Source organism: Arachis ipaensis, chromosome B9, assembly GCF_059453495.1.
Source record: "Arachis ipaensis isolate K30076 ecotype BB chromosome B9, ASM5945349v1, whole genome shotgun sequence".
NCBI lineage: Eukaryota > Viridiplantae > Streptophyta > Magnoliopsida > Fabales > Fabaceae > Arachis > Arachis ipaensis.
Window position 1 is genome coordinate 126,322,316 of NC_142444.1, and position 17,795 is coordinate 126,340,110.

General features: G+C 32.3%; 1 protein-coding gene and 1 pseudogene across 2 annotated transcripts; one reads left to right on the plus strand and one right to left on the minus strand.

The window, feature by feature from the left end:
• The first annotated feature begins 1,144 nt into the window (after positions 1-1,144).
• Positions 1,145-6,957, plus strand: LOC107619646 (disease resistance-like protein DSC1). The gene is made up of 4 exons (XM_016321938.3): positions 1,145-1,734; positions 3,575-4,682; positions 4,777-5,076; positions 5,168-6,957. The coding sequence occupies exons 1-4, from the start codon at positions 1,229-1,231 to the stop codon at positions 6,677-6,679; spliced, it is 3,426 nt and encodes a 1,141-aa protein (XP_016177424.1). The 5' UTR covers positions 1,145-1,228; the 3' UTR covers positions 6,680-6,957.
• Positions 6,958-7,578: 621 nt separating this feature from the next.
• On the minus strand, positions 7,579-17,520 carry LOC107615855 (disease resistance-like protein DSC1; annotated as a pseudogene). The gene is made up of 4 exons (XR_015899080.1): positions 16,864-17,520; positions 9,646-10,747; positions 9,252-9,551; positions 7,579-9,170 (listed from the first exon to the last, which is right to left on the minus strand). The product of XR_015899080.1 is annotated as a disease resistance-like protein DSC1 (transcript).
• Between the last annotated feature and the right edge of the window lie 275 nt (positions 17,521-17,795).

A 17,795-nucleotide genomic window follows, 5' to 3' on the forward strand; every position in this document is an offset into this window, starting at 1 on the left:
GGGACACTGGATCAGACTGCTGATATCTTCACGAAAGCTCATCACCCGACTCGCTTTCGGACTTTGTTATCCAAACTCAAGTTGGTATCCTTAGCTCCCACTTGAGTTTGAGGGGGAATGTTAGAGAATCATTAGCATCAATTAGGATCAATTAGTATCGTCTATATTTATGTAGTATATCTGTATATTAATTATAGGATTCTATGCCTTTATTACTCTGATTCATTTAGCAGCTATAAATACCTCTTGTATATTGTACTTTCTATCACAACTCAATAATACACTTTTCATATTATTCTCTCAGTCTCTTGTTTCTAACAGTAATATCAAAAAACTTTATTAGTTAAATTGAGATGGTAGAGTAGTTAACATACTTTAGATTTTTATATTCTAGAATTTAATTTTGTTTTTGAAATTTTTTCGCTCGCTTCAAAAATGACCAAATAAATATTGACTCTAATATATATTTTTATTTCTTAAATACTTATATGATTTAGTAAACATTTATTCAAAAGACATGTAATAAGATTAGTTTCTAAATTTTTGTTTTTAATAAATACAAAACAAATATATTAAAAATTTAATTTTTTTTGTATTTTTAATATTTTTTAATTTATAATCTTAATATTTATTTTGAAAGTACAAGTTAGCTAAACCAATACTTTACAATTTACAGTTTTAACTATAGTGTCTATTAAAATTAATCACTAAAATTAATAATTAATATAAAATATATATTAAAAATAAAAATAATTGATTTTAGTATGGAAGTTGCATTTTTGTAAGGATTTTAAATTATTATTATTATTATTATTATGATTTTGTCTTAAGGGGTTTTAGTTTGTTACGAGTGGAGATAAAACAGATTGATGATTGATCCATTTGTCACTCCTAGAAATTACGATTTACGATTCCCCAAAGTCTTTAATTTAATCAAATAAATCGTTTATTTATAATGAATCTTTATTCCGAATAAATTCGCCGCGTCATGTCCCATATATGATATATCATTCTCTCACGTTCTACTTGTGGTTAAATAAGGGGTCCCATTATCATGTTAAAATATTTGTCCCCCCCGCGTTAGAGTCTCTTTATATAAACGCATATATCCTAAACCCTTATTCATGCTCCTCCATCGTTCAAGAGTGTATTAATTAGTTCGTTCATTTCTCTCTACACTTTCTTGACTGTATCCACATTATTATAGACTAAGAGATTAATTATATTAATGGAGTTGTTTCCTTCTTCTCCAAAAAAATATGATGTTTTTGTGAGCTACAAAGGCGGGGACACCCAAATCAACTTCATTAATAACCTAAACTCAGCACTTACTCAAGCAGGCATTAAAATATACATTGATAGTTACCTCCGAACCGGAGATGCGATATGGCCGCCGCTTCGCGAAGCCATCCACAACTCCAGTGTAGCCTTTGTGATCTTCACAAAGGGCTACGCGTCTTCCAAATGGTGTTTGGAAGAACTTGGGAAGATACTCGAATGCCGAAGAACCGAGGGAATGGGGGTTATACCTCTGTTTTACAATGTTGATCCTTGTGATGTACGGAATCAGAGTGGAACATACGGAGAAGCATTTGCAAAACATGAACGGTGCTTGTTGTTGGATGAAAAAGACAACATCATCAACAAAGAAGATGTTCAGAAGAAACTGTCTCAATGGAAAGGTGCACTCACTGAAGCTGCTAATATATCTGGATGGTACACTCGAAGCAATAAGTGAGTACTAGTTAATTCTTGTGTAACAATAAATTTTGGAAGTTTCATTTTCATGCACCTACCATGCATTACATTATTTGTCATTCTTGTGTAATTTAGATAATTCACATGAAAATAGTTTTTGTATGCAAACTCTTCTTACGCTATAACATTTTAGCTTTTAAATTATTGTTTTTTTGTCACGTTTTAAATATGTAACCTAAAATAGAAAACGGAATAATAAAAATTGGAAAAGTATAGGTAACCAATAAGATTTTTGAACAATGTGTAAACAATGTGAATTAATAGGGTTAAAAGAATAAATTTAATTAGTAGCATTAAATTAGGGTGTAGTGTATTTTTATTTGATTGGTGGTTGTTTATGTTGTTTAAAAATTTCATTGTTCAAAAATTGAGTTTTTATTTTATACAATGTTATTCATTATAATTCTTCAATTTGTATGACTGTTTAAATATTGGATATGGAAGATTAATTAATTTGTAACAAAAATTTTTATTCTAATTAAAAAAATTAATTCTATTTGTTTTTCATTTCTTGATGTGAAAGGATATTAAAGGTTATGTTCCTTAGTCGTTATTATATATAAAATTAACAAACATATTTTATTAAAGCCCTTGCTTTTGCGCAAACTAATCAAAGGATATATGATAACTTTAAATTGAGTAATTCTAGTATGTCTAAATATCTTTGAAAAAGTTTATTCATTATTTATGCTTAGATCTTACTACTAAAATTTTGGCACAGATCTGAATAATTAATATTTGAGAAATGACGTACATTCGCCAAACACTATGCGATGAAGCAACTTCAAAAGTTCACTTACGAAGGAAAAAAAAAATCTGTGGTTTTTAATTTTTTTTATATATAGTTGTTCAACTGTTATTTCTCTTTATCAATATTATTTCTCCTTATCAATATTTTGCATATTTGTTGTCATTAATAAAAGAAAAAAATAATAGAGAAGGAACAGAGAATAAACTTACTTTTTCAGAACAGAACTTCAATGATATACAATATTTAAAAGGCGGCGAAGACTCACATGCAGTTAGTAATTATTATATGATTTAATAGATTTGACTAGATTATTATCTAATAATTTTCGACTATCAACTTTACATGAAAACAGCTGGATGAGAATTTTTTCACCCATTTAAAAATCGTAAAATAACACATAGAGTGCTGAGATATTATATTGTTTAGGCACTATACCTTTAGTTCCTTATAATTTCTTCAGTCTCATATATATAATTTGTTAAAAATGAAAAAATAGACAAAAATAAATTATTCGTATATTTTTAATAATTTCTATTTTATTAAATATTATTTTATAATTATTACATTTTTTACAAATAATTATTATTATTATATTTTCATTAGTTTTATTATTTATTTATAATTTAAATTTAATGAAGATATGTAAAACAAAAATAGTTAAGCATTCTTATACATTAAAATCTAATTAAGTCTGAAGACGCCACTTCTGTTATGGATTAGTTTATCTATTATTTTGATATATAAGGAAGTTAATATATAAACAAAAATTTATATTAATTACATTTGGTAATAGATAAACATAAAAAATCGTTTTTTAATGACTTCTATATATGTGTAGTGTCTAGAATCCAAATTTACTATTTAGTTTTAATTGATTATCTATATTTTAATTTTTTTTAAAAAAAAGAGTAATACTGTAATAGTAGTTTCGTGGCTAGAGTAATGTATAATTACTAATTAAGTATTGGTTTCTCCGCCAAAAGAAATTAAGTATTGGTTTATTTAATCTTTTCAGTGGAAATTAAAGTTAATTTAATCCTCCGTTTAATCTTGCTTTTTCACTAGGAACCAATCTCAAGTCATTGAGAAAATGGTCGGAGATGTATTGGAAATGCTGGAGTTAAGGTTCCCTAAGGAACTAAAATCCAAAGACCTTGTTCGATTTGACAAAATCCTCAAAGAGATGCAATTGTTGCTGTCAAAAAACAGAGGTAATTTGTTAGTTGGAAATGTTCAAGTAATCGGAATTTGCGGTATGAGCGGGATAGGTAAAACAACCATCGCAAAAATCCTTTTTTCCCAACACTTTCCCTTATATGACAGTGTTTGCTTCATAGAAAATGTGAAAGAAGCATCACAAAACATAGAATCTTTAAAAGAGAAGATGGTTTCTGAGCTTCTAAAGGATGAAAATCAAAACTCTAAAGAATCCACATTATTAATTGGAAAGAGGCTTAGTAACAAAAAGATTTTTGTTGTGCTTGATGATGTGGATAATTTAGAACAAGTAGAAGTATTGTGTGAAGAATTTAGATATGCAAGTCCAGAGAGTAAACTCATTATAACTACAAGAAATAAGGATTTGCTTAGGGGAATAATGGTTGATGAATATGATGTTTATGAGATTAAGACATGGAGCTTTGAAGAATCTCTAGAGCTTTTTTGCTCGAGTGCCTTCAAGAGCAAGCATCCGAAGAAAGGATACGAGGATATTGCGAAAAGGGCGGTTGATTATGCCGGTGGTGTTCCGTTGGCTTTGAAGGTTTTGGGTTCGAGTCTTGGTGATAGAAGCATTGAATTTTGGGAGAGGGAATTGGATAAGGTCGAGAACTATTCTTGTGACCGGATTCAAAAGGTGTTGCGAGTGAGCTATGAAGGACTACATGATATTGAGAAGAAAATATTTCTAGACATTGCATTCTTTTTCAAAGACGAGAGTAAAGATTTTGTGGAAAGGGTTTTGAATGCTTGCGGTTTCTATGCTACCGGTGGTTTGAAGGTCCTTGAAGATAAAGCTCTCATAACCATTTCAGATGGCAACAAAATAAAAATGCATGGTTTGGTGCAAGATTTGGCTTTGAGTATTGTTCGTGAAGGCATCGAAGATCATGGAAAACGTAGCCGGTTGAGGGACATTGCTGAAATTTCTAGTGTACTTGAATGCAAAAATAAGGTAATCAATTATCAGCATGGAATGATTTTAGTTAGAACTTAGAACTGTTACTAGTTAATGTGATATTAATTGTTCGCTTATTTTTCTTTGTCAGGGGAGTGATGCTGTTGAAGGTATAAAGTTAGATTTGTCACAAATTGACGATCTACACTTAAATGCTAACGCATTTAGCATCATGACTGAACTAAGATTTTTGAAATTGCATACTCCCTGTGGTAAGATTTCGGGTAACATGGACTATCCTATTGTCCTTAATCAATTTTCTTCCAAGTTGAGGTATCTTGAGTGGAACGGATACCGCTTAAAGTCTCTTCCAGAAAGTTTCTGTGCTACGAAGCTTGTTGAGATTCGAATGGTCCAGAGCCACATAACAGAACTTTGGCATGGGGTTAAGGTATAGTCATTTATTTCATAATTAATATACATTTAACATTTAAAATGACTCGGATCAACGATGTCTCTGATATATCGAATGTTTCTTGCAGAATCTTGTGAATTTAGAGGGAATTGATCTAAGTGAGTGCAAATATTTGGAGAATCTTCCAGATCTGTCCAAGGCATCTAAACTCAAATGGTTGAATCTTTCTGATTGTGAGAGCTTGGTTGAGCTTCATCCATCTGTTTTGTCTCTTGACACGCTTGAAACTTTGATCCTCAATGGCTGCAAGAAACTCAAGAGTTTAAAGAGCGAGAAGCATTTCAGATCTCTCAAGAAAGTCAGTGTGGAGGGATGCACCAGTCTGAAGGAGTTTGCGCTGTCCTCCGATAAGATGGAGAGCTTGGAACTGAAGAATGCAGGAATAGAACAACTGCACTCGTCGATAGGGCTTTCCAGCAACCTTAGATATCTGAATCTAGAAGGTTTGAGATTCCAGAATGTTCCAAATGAGTTATCATCCCTTACAAGCCTTGTGGAACTAAGAATTTCTGATTGCAAAGAACTAGTTCTTGAAAAACAGAAATTGCAAGCATTGTTTGATGGTCTAAGATCTCTAAGATTGCTGCATTTGAAGGATTGTTCAAACTTGCTTGAACTTCCTGAAAACATTAGCGTGTTGTCCAAGTTATGTGAGCTGAGACTAGACGGAAGCGGCGTAGAAACGTTGCCTGAAAGCATCAAGCATCTTTCGCTGCTCGAAATTCTTTCCTTAGAGAATTGCTTGAACCTCAGGCAACTGCCAGAGCTTCCAACAACCATCAAAGAATTAACCGCCGCTAACTGCAAATCGTTGGTGACAGTTCCCACTTTGAAGACTCTTGCAACCATGATGACAGGGCGAGAGAAGTTCGTGTCGTTTGAGAATTGCACGAAACTAGACGGATCTTCGCTCTGCCGGATAGCGGAAGGTGCAGAGTTATCATCAATGAATGCCGCTTTTCAAAATGTGTTTGTAAGAAGCAAAGGCGCCAGCGGTGCCAGCTGTCACAACTACAACTTTGTTAAGGTGTGTTCACCAGGAAGCAGAGTCCCGGAGCAGTTCACATACCGAAGCAGAGAGTCCTCTTTCAAAGTCAAAATTCCTTCACACTCCAACATTTTGGGAATGGTTTTGTCTGTGCTTATTTCGCCAAGCGAAGGAATCAAGAACCATGGTGCCAGAATATTTTGTCAGTGCTATGATGCTGATGGTAGAAAGGTGGGGTATGCTACTAGGTGGTTCCATGAAGCTACCAAGGATTTGAAAGGTGATCATGTTTTTGTTTGGTATGATGCACTTCATTTTGATAGCATTGTTAAAAGCCTCAAAGAACAAGAAATTATTTTTGAGTTCTTTGTTGCAAATGAATTGGGGGAACGTGATGTGTTAAATGTTCTTCCAAAAGAGTGTGGGGTGCGCTTGATTTTTGACTCAGAGTTGCACAATCTTTTGAGGAATTTGCAGTTGGATTTTGAGTCCAAGTGGGAGTTAGGGTTGCGGTTAGGTTCGGAGTTGGGGTTGGAGTTGGGATCAGAGCTAAGGTTGGAGTTGGAGTCACAACAACATAGAGCAATCTGAATGGCAACTGAGAGATTTTATTTCAATGAGGACGAAAGCGATGGATTATACAATGAAGAACACGTTCATCAGAGTGAAAGAAAGGGGATACACAATATCAAGATGTTCTCAGTGAAAGATATGATTGTTTCTATGTCTTCTTCAAATGCGACCCGTATAAAGTATTAGTTTCGCGTAGAAGAAAAAAAAAAGTGAGGGGTTCGTATCATGAGAAATTTATTAATTTAATGTCTTAAAATTTAGTTTGATGTAATGTGTCACTTTTTAATTTAAGTGTGGAAGGAGAAATGGTGTAGTACGTAATTGTGGAGTGTATAGATGCTTTACGCGACTGTGGTGTTAGAAGTAAAAATCGGACCGTCTGATTTTTGAGTACACAAATCGGAGGGTCCGATTTCTATTTAAAAAATTTAAAAATTTTGGAGTACACAAATCGGATGGTCCGATTTGTGTACTCCAATTTTTTTTAATTTTTTAAATACAAGTCGGAAGGTCCGATTACCTTCACCAAAGTTTAAATTTTCTTTTCCACACTAATCGGACTATCGGATTAGTAAATTTAAAAATTTTTTACAAAGAAATCGGATAGTCCAATTTCTTCATTCCTTGTTTCAGAAAAAACTGTCCCACATCCATGTCTAACACTCACAGTTTCCACGACGATGCACAATACACATATATTTTTCATATCCAAAAAAAAAGCCGTAACGTGTTCTTATTTTATATTTTTACTAATTAATTGTGTATTTAATTTTTTTAATTAAGAAAATATATACTTAGTTATTAAGAAAACATTGATGTCAAAATACTAATAATATTTATTATAAAGAAAGTAGACATAACAAAATTGATTTTACTATTTTAATTTTCATAGGAAAATTAGATAATTAGGGATTGATTTTACTACGACAATTTTTATAGGAAAATTAGACAATTAGCTTGTTTTGAATAATACACAGAATAAAATATCTAAGGGTAATCTAGATCTTGTCCAACCACATGATTCTCTTCAATTTACGTCCAAGGTCATTCGTTATTAGCATCCGAACGTCGTCTAGCAAAACACTTGGTGATTTGGGCAAGTCTGAGTCAAGAATTAGGCGCACCCCACACTCTTTTGTACAAATGTTCAACACACTCCGCTCCCCAAAACCATTTGTAACGGAGAACTCAACAGTGAAATGCCTTTTATAACCTCCAACAACACTGCCATCAAAAAGAAATTCATCATACCATATATACACATGATCACACTTCAACTCCCTTATAGCTTCATGATGCCACCTAGTATACGCCACCTTCGTGCCATTTCCTTGGTATTCGTAGCATTCACATGAGATCTTAGCACCATCCTTCTCCATTTCATCAAATGGAGACAGAACTGCACAAAAAACTAAGCCCCGCACCTTTGAGCTGTAAGGAAGTACGATTCTGAAAGAGGACTTGGTGCTTCGATAAGTGAATTGCCTTGGAACACTGCTTCCTGGCAAACAAACCTTCACGAAGTTGAAGCTGTAGCTATGGCCTAGCTCTGGTGCACTGTTATATTGCTGCGAACGAACCTCCTCCTCCACATCCTTATTTTTGAGTATCGCGTTTGTTGCTATTAAATTCGCACCTTTCGTGATTCCTTCACGTGAAGGTCCATCCAGGTTCGTGCAATTCTCGAACGAGATGAACTTGGTGCTTCCTCTCATCTCTTTCGCAAAGGTCTCTAAGGTGTTTATTGTCACCAAGGACTCGCAGTTAATCACATAAAGCTCTTTGATAAGTGTCGGAAGAGTAGGTAGGTACTTAAGGTTCTTACAGTTTCTCAGCGACAAAATTTCCAGATTGATTAGATCCTTGACGGTTATAGGCAATGTCTCTACACCACTTCCATCTAATCTTAGGTCACACAGATATTCCAAGCACCCAATGTTGTTAGGGAGTTCAGACAATTTATCACAATCCTTCAAATACAGTAAGTGCAGACACCTTAAGCCGTTGAATAAGGTATGCAGTTGCTCTTTGTTGAGTACTAGTTGTCTGCAATTAGAAATTCTCAGCTCTGAAAGATTCTTAAGGAGTGATAACTCATTTGGAAGATTCTCAATAAGTAATTAAGTATCAAACTGTCTAGGTAGAGTGACTTAAGCTTGCTTGAGCGCTGAATTGATTGGTGCAATTCTTCTATTCCAGCATTTCTCAGATCTAGACATTCCATCACACGAGAGGACACGGAAAATTCTCTGAGACTTGTGCAGCCGTTAACACTGATCGTCTTGAGAGATTTCAAGTGCTTCTCACTTCTCAAACTTGTGAGTTTTCTGCATCCATCCAGTGCTAGAATTTCAAGAGCGTCAAGAGACCAAATAGATGAATGAAGCTCTGCCAAGCTCTCACAACCAGAAAGGTTAAGCGATTTAAGTTTTGATGCCTTGGACAAATCCGGGAGATTCGCCAACTCTTTGCATTCACTTAGATCAATTCTCTCTAAACTCACAAGATTCTGCCACATAAATAAAAATAATCTTTCATAAAGCAAACTTATAAGCATACATTGATTAAGTTTGCGGAAAATATCTTTTACCTTCACCCCATGCCAAAGTTTGGTAATATGGCTGTGCGGCATACAAATCTCAACAAGCCTCTGAGTAAACAAATTTTCCGGTGGAGACTTCAAACCATATCCATGCCATTCAAGGTAGCTCAGCTTACCTGAAAATTCATTAAGGACTTCCGGATACACCATGTTACCCAAAGTCTTGCCAGAGGGAGCATACAATTTTAGATATCTTAGATCACTCATCATGCTGAATGCTTTAGAGTTCAAGTGTAGATCATCAATTTGAGACAAATCTAATTTTATACCTTCAATTGCATCACTTCCCTAACAGAAAATAAAGCAAACAATATGTATCACATTAAGTTAGAAATAATATTTTTATAAAGTGAGTATAATGATGAGACTTAAGTTTCCTTACCTTCCTTTTATATTCAAGCACATCTGAAACTTCTTCAATATCCTTCAATCGACTACGTTTTCCAGGATCTTTAATGCCTTGACGAACAATATTCAAGCCCATATCTCGTATTAAATCATGCATCTGTATCTTCTTGTCCTTTGAAATAGTTATGAGAGCTTTATTTGTAAGGACTTTTATTCCACTAACAGCAAATAAACCACTAGCATTTAGTATCTTTTCCACAAAATATTTGTTCTCGTCTTTGAAAAAGAACGCAATATCCAAAAATATCTTCTGCTCTAGAATATCTAGTCCATCATAGCTCACTCGTAACACCTTTTGAATTCCATCGTAGGGATAGTCCTTGAGTTTATTCAATTCGCTATCCCAAAATTCAATACTTGTGTCACGGAGATTTGAGCCCAATACTTTTAAAGCTAAAGGAACACCCCCTGCATAATCAACTGCTCTCTGAGAGAGATCTTCATATCCTTTTTTGGGAACCCAATCTTTGAAGGCACTCAAGCAAAAAAGCTCTACAGATCTCCCAAAGCTCAATGTCTTGACCTCATATATATCATCCTCATCAACTATTCCCCTAAGCAAATGCTTATTTCTTGTTGTTATAATCACTTTACTTTCTGGACCAGCATAGCTACATTCTCTACACAATTGTTCTAGTTGCTCTGAATCATCCACATCATCAAGTACAACTAAAGCTTTTTTATTACTAAGCCTCCTCCTAATGAATGTGTTTGTTGTAGAGTTCAAATATTCATACTTTAGTAGCTCAGAAAGCAGCTTCTCTCGTAAAGATGTAAGTTTGCTTTGTCCTATATTTTGGGGTGCTTCTTTGACATTTTCTAAAAAACACACACTGTCATAATAGGGAAAGAGTTGGGCAAACACAGCCTTTGCAACGGTTGTTTTGCCTATTCCGCCCATGCCCCAAATTCCAATTACATGCACATTTTTGCTTTTACTTTTTGATAGCAATAATGACACATCTTTGCAACTTTTGTCAATTCCAACAAGGTTAACTTGTAGCTCATTAGGAAACCTTAATTCCAACTTTTTCAATACATCTTCAACAATCTGATCGATGACTTGTGACTCGTTCCTTGCAAAGGAATGATCAAAGACAAGATGACATATGTTATTGAATTTAGCACAAACGGCGAAACTACATATTACATAAGCAAATTTAATTATAAAAGTACACAGGGAAATTAAATGACAAATTGTATTCAAATAAGTAAAAAGATGCACTAAAAATTATGGGTTTGATTTATTGGTTAACAAATAAAAAAGGAAAAATGTTGATTGAAAATACATTTTTTTTTATTTTTAATGTACTTCTGATGTATTAAATACAATAAATCATTAAAAATTTAAAGAGAATATTAAAATTTTTTCAAAAAAACTATATTTCTATCTTTTCTTTGTTTTTACTTGTTTATAGTATCTCCCAACTCAACTAATCAAAAACTAATATGTTGCTAATTTGCACTCTATTTAAGAATTTACTATTGGCTAATAAATTGCTACATACATTAAGTAGGATTCGAATATCAACATTTAGTTAAACAGATGAATAAAGTGACCATACAATCAATCCAAGTAGGTTTTATTTTTATCTTCTCTAATCATTTTATGTTGCTGTTGATACAAAAATTTCAACAAATAAATACACTTCGATCATGATTGAAATAGAATGTCGATCATATCTTGTGTGACATGAGTCGAGGAATGGTGTTAAGTCGGAGCTTTATCAACACGTGAATTAATGCATTGACACATGGTAAAATAAAAAATGTGCGTAAATGCTTGATGACCAAGTTAAAAGAAAAGATGTGGGGTGTCCAACTTGGAGAATAAGACTTTTTACCGTTAAAGTAAGGGTGTGTTTGGCAAAAGCGTTGAGGAGGAAAGAAGCACGTTTGAGTCTCTTGAAAGTTTTACCTTTATGTTTGGCAACTTTTATCCTTCTGAACGCATAAGTGATTTCGCCTCTAAACGTACGTTCAGGAGAAGCTAAAATTTGTAATTTCTGCGTTTTACGTTCACGATGGCTGATTATCTTAGAAAATTAGGTGGAAATTTTATTTCTTTTTTACTAATCCTATCCTTCATTTTCTTCTATACAAAGGATACTAGTAACTATTACCATCACAGTTCTCTATGGTTCCTCCTACTTGTTCTTAGTTCCAATTTGTTTTCATCAAAATGGTTCAAATTTGTTTCGATCACTAGCAAAGTGAATATTTTAATTTTTTTATTATTTTTAGTACTCACTTTCATATTTTAATTTTTATATTTTTTATTGTATTTTATATTTATAGGATAAATATTTTTATATTATTTGTGTAGTATTCTAATTTCTCATCTTATATTTTTATATGAGTTTTTTTTTATCATTTACTATACTATTTTTTATATGTATATTTTTTATGAAATTTTTTTTATTTTTGTTTGGCTTTGTTCATGTGATTTTTGTTTTTTTTATTGTATTTTTTTATTCATATGACAAATGTTGTTGATTTTTTTATTGTGCTCTAATTTTTAGATATTTTATTAATTTTATGATATTTTTATTATTTTTTGTTCATATGATTTTTTTTATCCTTTACTGCATTGTATTTATGTTGTGTATGAATTTTTTTTATTTTTTTATTTTATTTTATTCATATGAATTTTATTTACCTTTTGTTGTATTTTTTTTGTTCATATGATATATATGTTGTTAGTTTTATGAAATTTTTATTATTTCTTATCTGTATCAATTTTTTTTTATTCTTTGATGTACTCTATTTTTGTTTTGTATTAATTTTTTTATTTTTTATTCTGATTTTATAAAATTTGTAATTGTAATTATTATATACTACATTTATTATCAAAATTTTATAATATAAATTATGATCTTATAAAAAAGACAAAATAAATAAAAACTAATTATAAGTAACAATAGAGTCATAGATAATGAAAAATAGTTGATACAACAAAGGAAATTGATTATAGTCTAAAATAATACTAAATTAAAGAGTACTCACATTACTAAAAAAATTATAGAATATTTTCTTTTTGTTTGATATTATAAAATTTATAGTACTCTTTTCCATTTTTTTATTTTTTATTGTATTTATTTTATTTATATGATAAATATTTTTTATATTATTTTTGTTAGCATCTTGATTTTGCATGTATATAAAAAAAAATTATTTAAATTGATGTCTTTTTTGATAATTTTTCATCTAAAAGTGATTTTGAATAGTATAATCCAAACAACATTTATTTTACTATAATCAATTTTGATATAAAGATTGCCAAACATAAATCACGTTAACACAAATTTACTTTTCATCAAAATCAATTTTGCAAAATCAATTTTATGCAAACTTCCGTTTGCAAACTGTAATCCAAAGACACTCTAAGGTGTGAGTTGTGAGAGTCTAAAAAAGAGGAAAGAAGAAGCTAAATGGTAGAAAGAGAGAAACATTTCGTAATTCATTGTGATCTATAAATAGAAAAAAACTTAAAAAGAGAGAGAAATTTCAATTTGAACACTTTATAATTACACTAAAATTTAGCAAATTCCAAAGAGAAACATTTCGTAATTCATTGTGATCTATAAATAGAAAAAAACTTAAAAAGAGAGAGGAATTTCAATTTAAACACTTTATAATTACACTAAAATTTAGCAAATTCCAATCACACTGAACGTCAAAAAGAATCATTGAGTGCAAGTGTGTTTGGAGTCAATTTTCAATTTGTTTAGTTTCTTCAAGTATTTTATTCTTCTTTTCTTGAGACATTTTGCTTTTTTTTCAATTTTATTTTTTTATTTTTTTTAATTTTTATTTATTTTATGCGTTTTCTTTTGTTACAATTATTTACATTATTTTCTATATAACTTAGTATCAATAACATTTTATATATTTTTTATTATACATAATATTTTGACACAAACACTTAGTAAACTTCGAATCTGAGCTTTTTCTTTTGTAAATTTCGAATCGAGTTTTCTCTTTTAATAGGAGTGGTATATACTCCTCAAATTAAGGATATAAGTCCACCTCTATCGAAATTTAAAAAAATCAAGCCAAACAATTGCATATGTACATGTCATTCCCAGCTTCACCCATCCCAAGCTATCATTCTCCATAAACAAACCGTCCCAATACATGTAAGTTCCAAAGCGCATATAGTTCATAACCTCAGAGGCGCCATTGACCGTGGTTTACGTCTCCTCGTCAGTTCGTCTCTTCGATGCTAGATTGGTGGAGGCCCCTTTTATCATCGCAATTTCGGCCTCGTCTGTGTAGAATATGGTCACGTCTCTGGTGGCCACGTTATTGGTGGCTACAAGTGGTTAAGCGTTGACCACTCAATAGAAAGTTGACAAGTGACTTCTGCTCAAGCAGTCTTAAGTAGTGTTTAAGCTCACTAAATTTTTCTAATTTTAATCATCATTTCTGGTCAAGAACCATACAACTGAATTCCAATTGAGAAAGAGATCGGTATCAACAAAATCGGGGGACACCTCAGCCAAACAGTAGCATCAGCAACACCTGAGCTAGGTCGGGTATCTTAGCAACCGTCTATGCCGAGGTGGTGGTGACGGATACCGAGTTGGAAGCTTAGGAATGCAAAGGCAACCATCGAGGACCAGAACCGATTTGGAGAAGTTAAGTGCGTCTAAAAGTGGAGCCAGGTGTCTATTCCGGCGGCAGTGGTGAAGCCCAGGCGCGGGTAAGTCCAACCAAGCATCCTGGCAACCATGACAAAGAGAGTAGACAAGGCAACGATAAGCGGCAACGGCGGCGTGTTACCAGCATTCCGCTTGTCATCTTTGGCCTTAGACAAGATATGGAAGGGGCTGCAGCGACGGAGTAGCATTTGGTGGCCACAAATCTCATCTCGTCGAGCATCAAAGTGGCGGAGAAGACCTTCGTTTCAGTCGGTATGGGAAGAGATTCGGGTTAGGTGGTATGGGCAGATGGGTTAGGCTTATAAGACTAAGCCTCTGACATAAAATTATCATGTTTGCTTAATAATTTTACTGTCATTAACAATGTCAAACCCAAATTCAAACACTTTCTTTTACTACACGTGTAAGCTATAAATGGAAAAGCATTTGGAACCAAAAGGTTACCGCAAAAAACTAAACAAAATCACATTAATTTATATTAATAATTAATTTTAAATTTTTTAAATTTAAAATTTAAAAAATTTAAAATTTATTAACTAAACCTAATTGCTATAAAAACCTTCATTTTCTCTCTCACATTAACCTACCCACCTCTAACAATCACACGCACAAACTTCTCTCTCTCCGTCAAGCTCTCTCCGCCTCCCCACCGCAACCCACTCCTCCGATGGCTTCCACTTCTATTTTGTAGCAGTGAACATAACATTTCGAAACACAGCAGGGCCAAGCAAGCACCAAGCAGTTGCCCTTAGAAGCGGAGCCGACTTATCTGCCTTCTACATGTGCAGCTTCGAGGGCTACCAAGACACACTCTACGCCCATTCCATGCGTCAATTCTACTGCGACTGCCACATTTATGGCACCGTTGATTTTATTTTCGGTAACGCCGCCGTAGTCTTCCGAAATTGCAACATCTTCTCCCGCCTCCCTATGGCCGGCCAATTCAACTCAATTACCGCACAAGGCAGAACCGATCCCAACCAAAATACCGGAATCTCCATACACAACGCAACGATTCGACCCGCTGAAGATTTGGCCCCTCGCGTTGGTGTTGTGAAAACGTACCTTGGTAGGCCGTGGAAGCAATACTCGAGGACGGTTTTATCGAAAAATATAAAAAAAAAAACATTCATTTAATATGAAAAAAACATCCTAATACTTAACAAGAGAAATATCTAATTATATTTTAGCAAAAATAATTAACTATCTATAAAATTTAAAAAATATATAAAATTTTTAAAGAAATAGACACATTCACATTTGCAATACAAAAAAATTCAAAAAATATATAAAAGAACATCCATTTAGTATGAAAAAGAAACATTTTGATACTTAACAGAAGAAACATCTATATATATTAACTCGTATAAATTTTGGATTCACCAAAAATATTTTGCCTGATTTTTGGCTAATACCTTTTTGGTTCCTAACATTGCTCGCTATAAATTGATGCAACCAAGCTAGTTATTGTAGCCACTAAATATCAAATGTCACCACAATAGGCACCGTAGAATATTGTCCTTCAAGGACATGGCTGGGATAATGTTAATTCTAAGTGTCTTTTTATTTGGTGTTTATTTTTTAGTTAATTTATTTTTTATAATAAATTTTAAATATTTAAAATTTATTAATTTTATATTTTTAAATTAAAAATTAATTATCTAACTTTTTTGACAATTAGACATTAAATTTTGAACACCGTCGCAACACTCATTGGACAAAATGTGTAGTATATTTAATTTTGTTTAAGCATGCAAGTTGTAGGATAGAATAATCTTTTCAAATTTTGCAAATGATGGTAAATTTGTCTCTCAAATATATGATATATCTCTAATAAGAAGAGTTTGCTTCCTACATCTTAAAGAAAAGTGAACATATATTAATGTTTTGCAATGACGTAAATTCTATACAAAAATTAATATATTTTCGCTTTTTTAAGTGGTAGAAGACAAATATAGAATTGAATTTTGACCCACTTGTAAATAATTATTTATGCAATGATTATAAAAATAGTTATTTATATTAATATAATAATAAATAATTAAATATCCAAAAAACTTTGAGAGTTAACTATTTTTAGTAATTTTAATTAATATTTAGTCAGTAAAAATATTAAATTATTTTTAATAAATAAATTTTATTAATTTATATATACAAATTTTGATAAATGTATATGTAAATTATGTGTATAAGTTTTAATAATTAATTATAATTAATATAAATTATGTATGTAATTTATATATATAAAGTGTAAAGTTTTAGCTCGTAAATATAAGTATAAATTATTATTGGTTAAATATTTTTATAAAAATAATAATATTTATTAGTTATGTAATATTATTGATAAAAAAAATGCCAGGCAAGTCAACATTTTTAGTAATAAAAATTAGAAAAATGGTTAGTATTAATTAGTTGAAATGCAAAGAAAAAAAAATTGGCATGTTTGTGTTTGTAATGAAAAAAATTTACAAAATTCATTCCACAGAGGTCAAAGCAAGGGGCGCAAAAAAGAATTTAGAAATACTGACTTGTACTCGCGACTACGAGTGTCCCGCCCCGATATGTTTGCTGCTTCCATGAGAGCATCCTTCCAAGCGGACACTATCTTCTTCACTTCTTCCACACTTTTATCACCCAACAATCCTCTTTCGTGTTCTGCAATGGCTTCTCCGTACACTCCTCTCTGATTTCGAATCTCCGCCGGATCGACCTCGTAAAACACAGGTATCACTACCTGTCCCATCTTTTTCCGGCATTCGAGTACTTTCACAAGCTCTTCCAAGCACCATCTGGAAGACGCGTAGTTCTTGGAGAACACTACTATGGCAACATGGGAGTCCTCGATTGCTTGGGACAGCGATGGCCAGACATCGCGACCCTTTTCGAGGCCTTCGTCGTCCATGTATGCCTTGATGCCGTTTCTTGAGAGCGCGGAATAGAGGTGGCTGGTGAAGTTGGTGCGGGTGTCTTCGCCTCTGAAGCTGACGAACACATCGAGTGGAAGAAAGGGCTCCACATGAACCAGAAACGAATTTTTTTGGTCATCATCAACAACGAGAGACATATCTAGTATCTACCTTTCTATGGATGTGCTTTTCTTCCTTTTTATCTAATTGACTTATCTTGTAATTTCATTTAGAGAGATGAACAAAGCAGAAAGAGTAAGTTCTATGTAGAAACTTAGATCCAGGAGATACAATGGTCTCATTTACTTCAGCTACCTGCTCTATATAACAACAATAATAAAAGAAGAGAAATGCTAGACTACTCTTAAAATTTATTATTTTTACATCATTTTTAACTATTAATTTAATTTTTTTAGTTTAATAATTTAACAATATATATTTTAGCTTACACTTTTAAATATTGATAATTAATTAATAATTAAAAATAATAAATTTTAATAATTTTCTAATATTTTTCTTAAAAGAATATTAAAATGTCAATACCTTTTATTAAT

What these genes read in the sequence shown, in the direction of transcription:
- LOC107619646 (XM_016321938.3), top strand. Translation starts at nt 1,229, where the DNA reads ATGGAGTTGTTTCCTTCTTCTCCAAAAAAATATGATGTTTTTGTGAGC. An exon ending in TGGTACACTCGAAGCAATAA is followed by an intron (nt 1,735 to 3,574) that starts GTGAGTACTAGT and finishes CTTTTTCACTAG; the next exon opens with GAACCAATCTCAAGTCATTG. An exon ending in AACTTTGGCATGGGGTTAAG is followed by an intron (nt 5,077 to 5,167) that starts GTATAGTCATTT and finishes TGTTTCTTGCAG; the next exon opens with AATCTTGTGAATTTAGAGGG.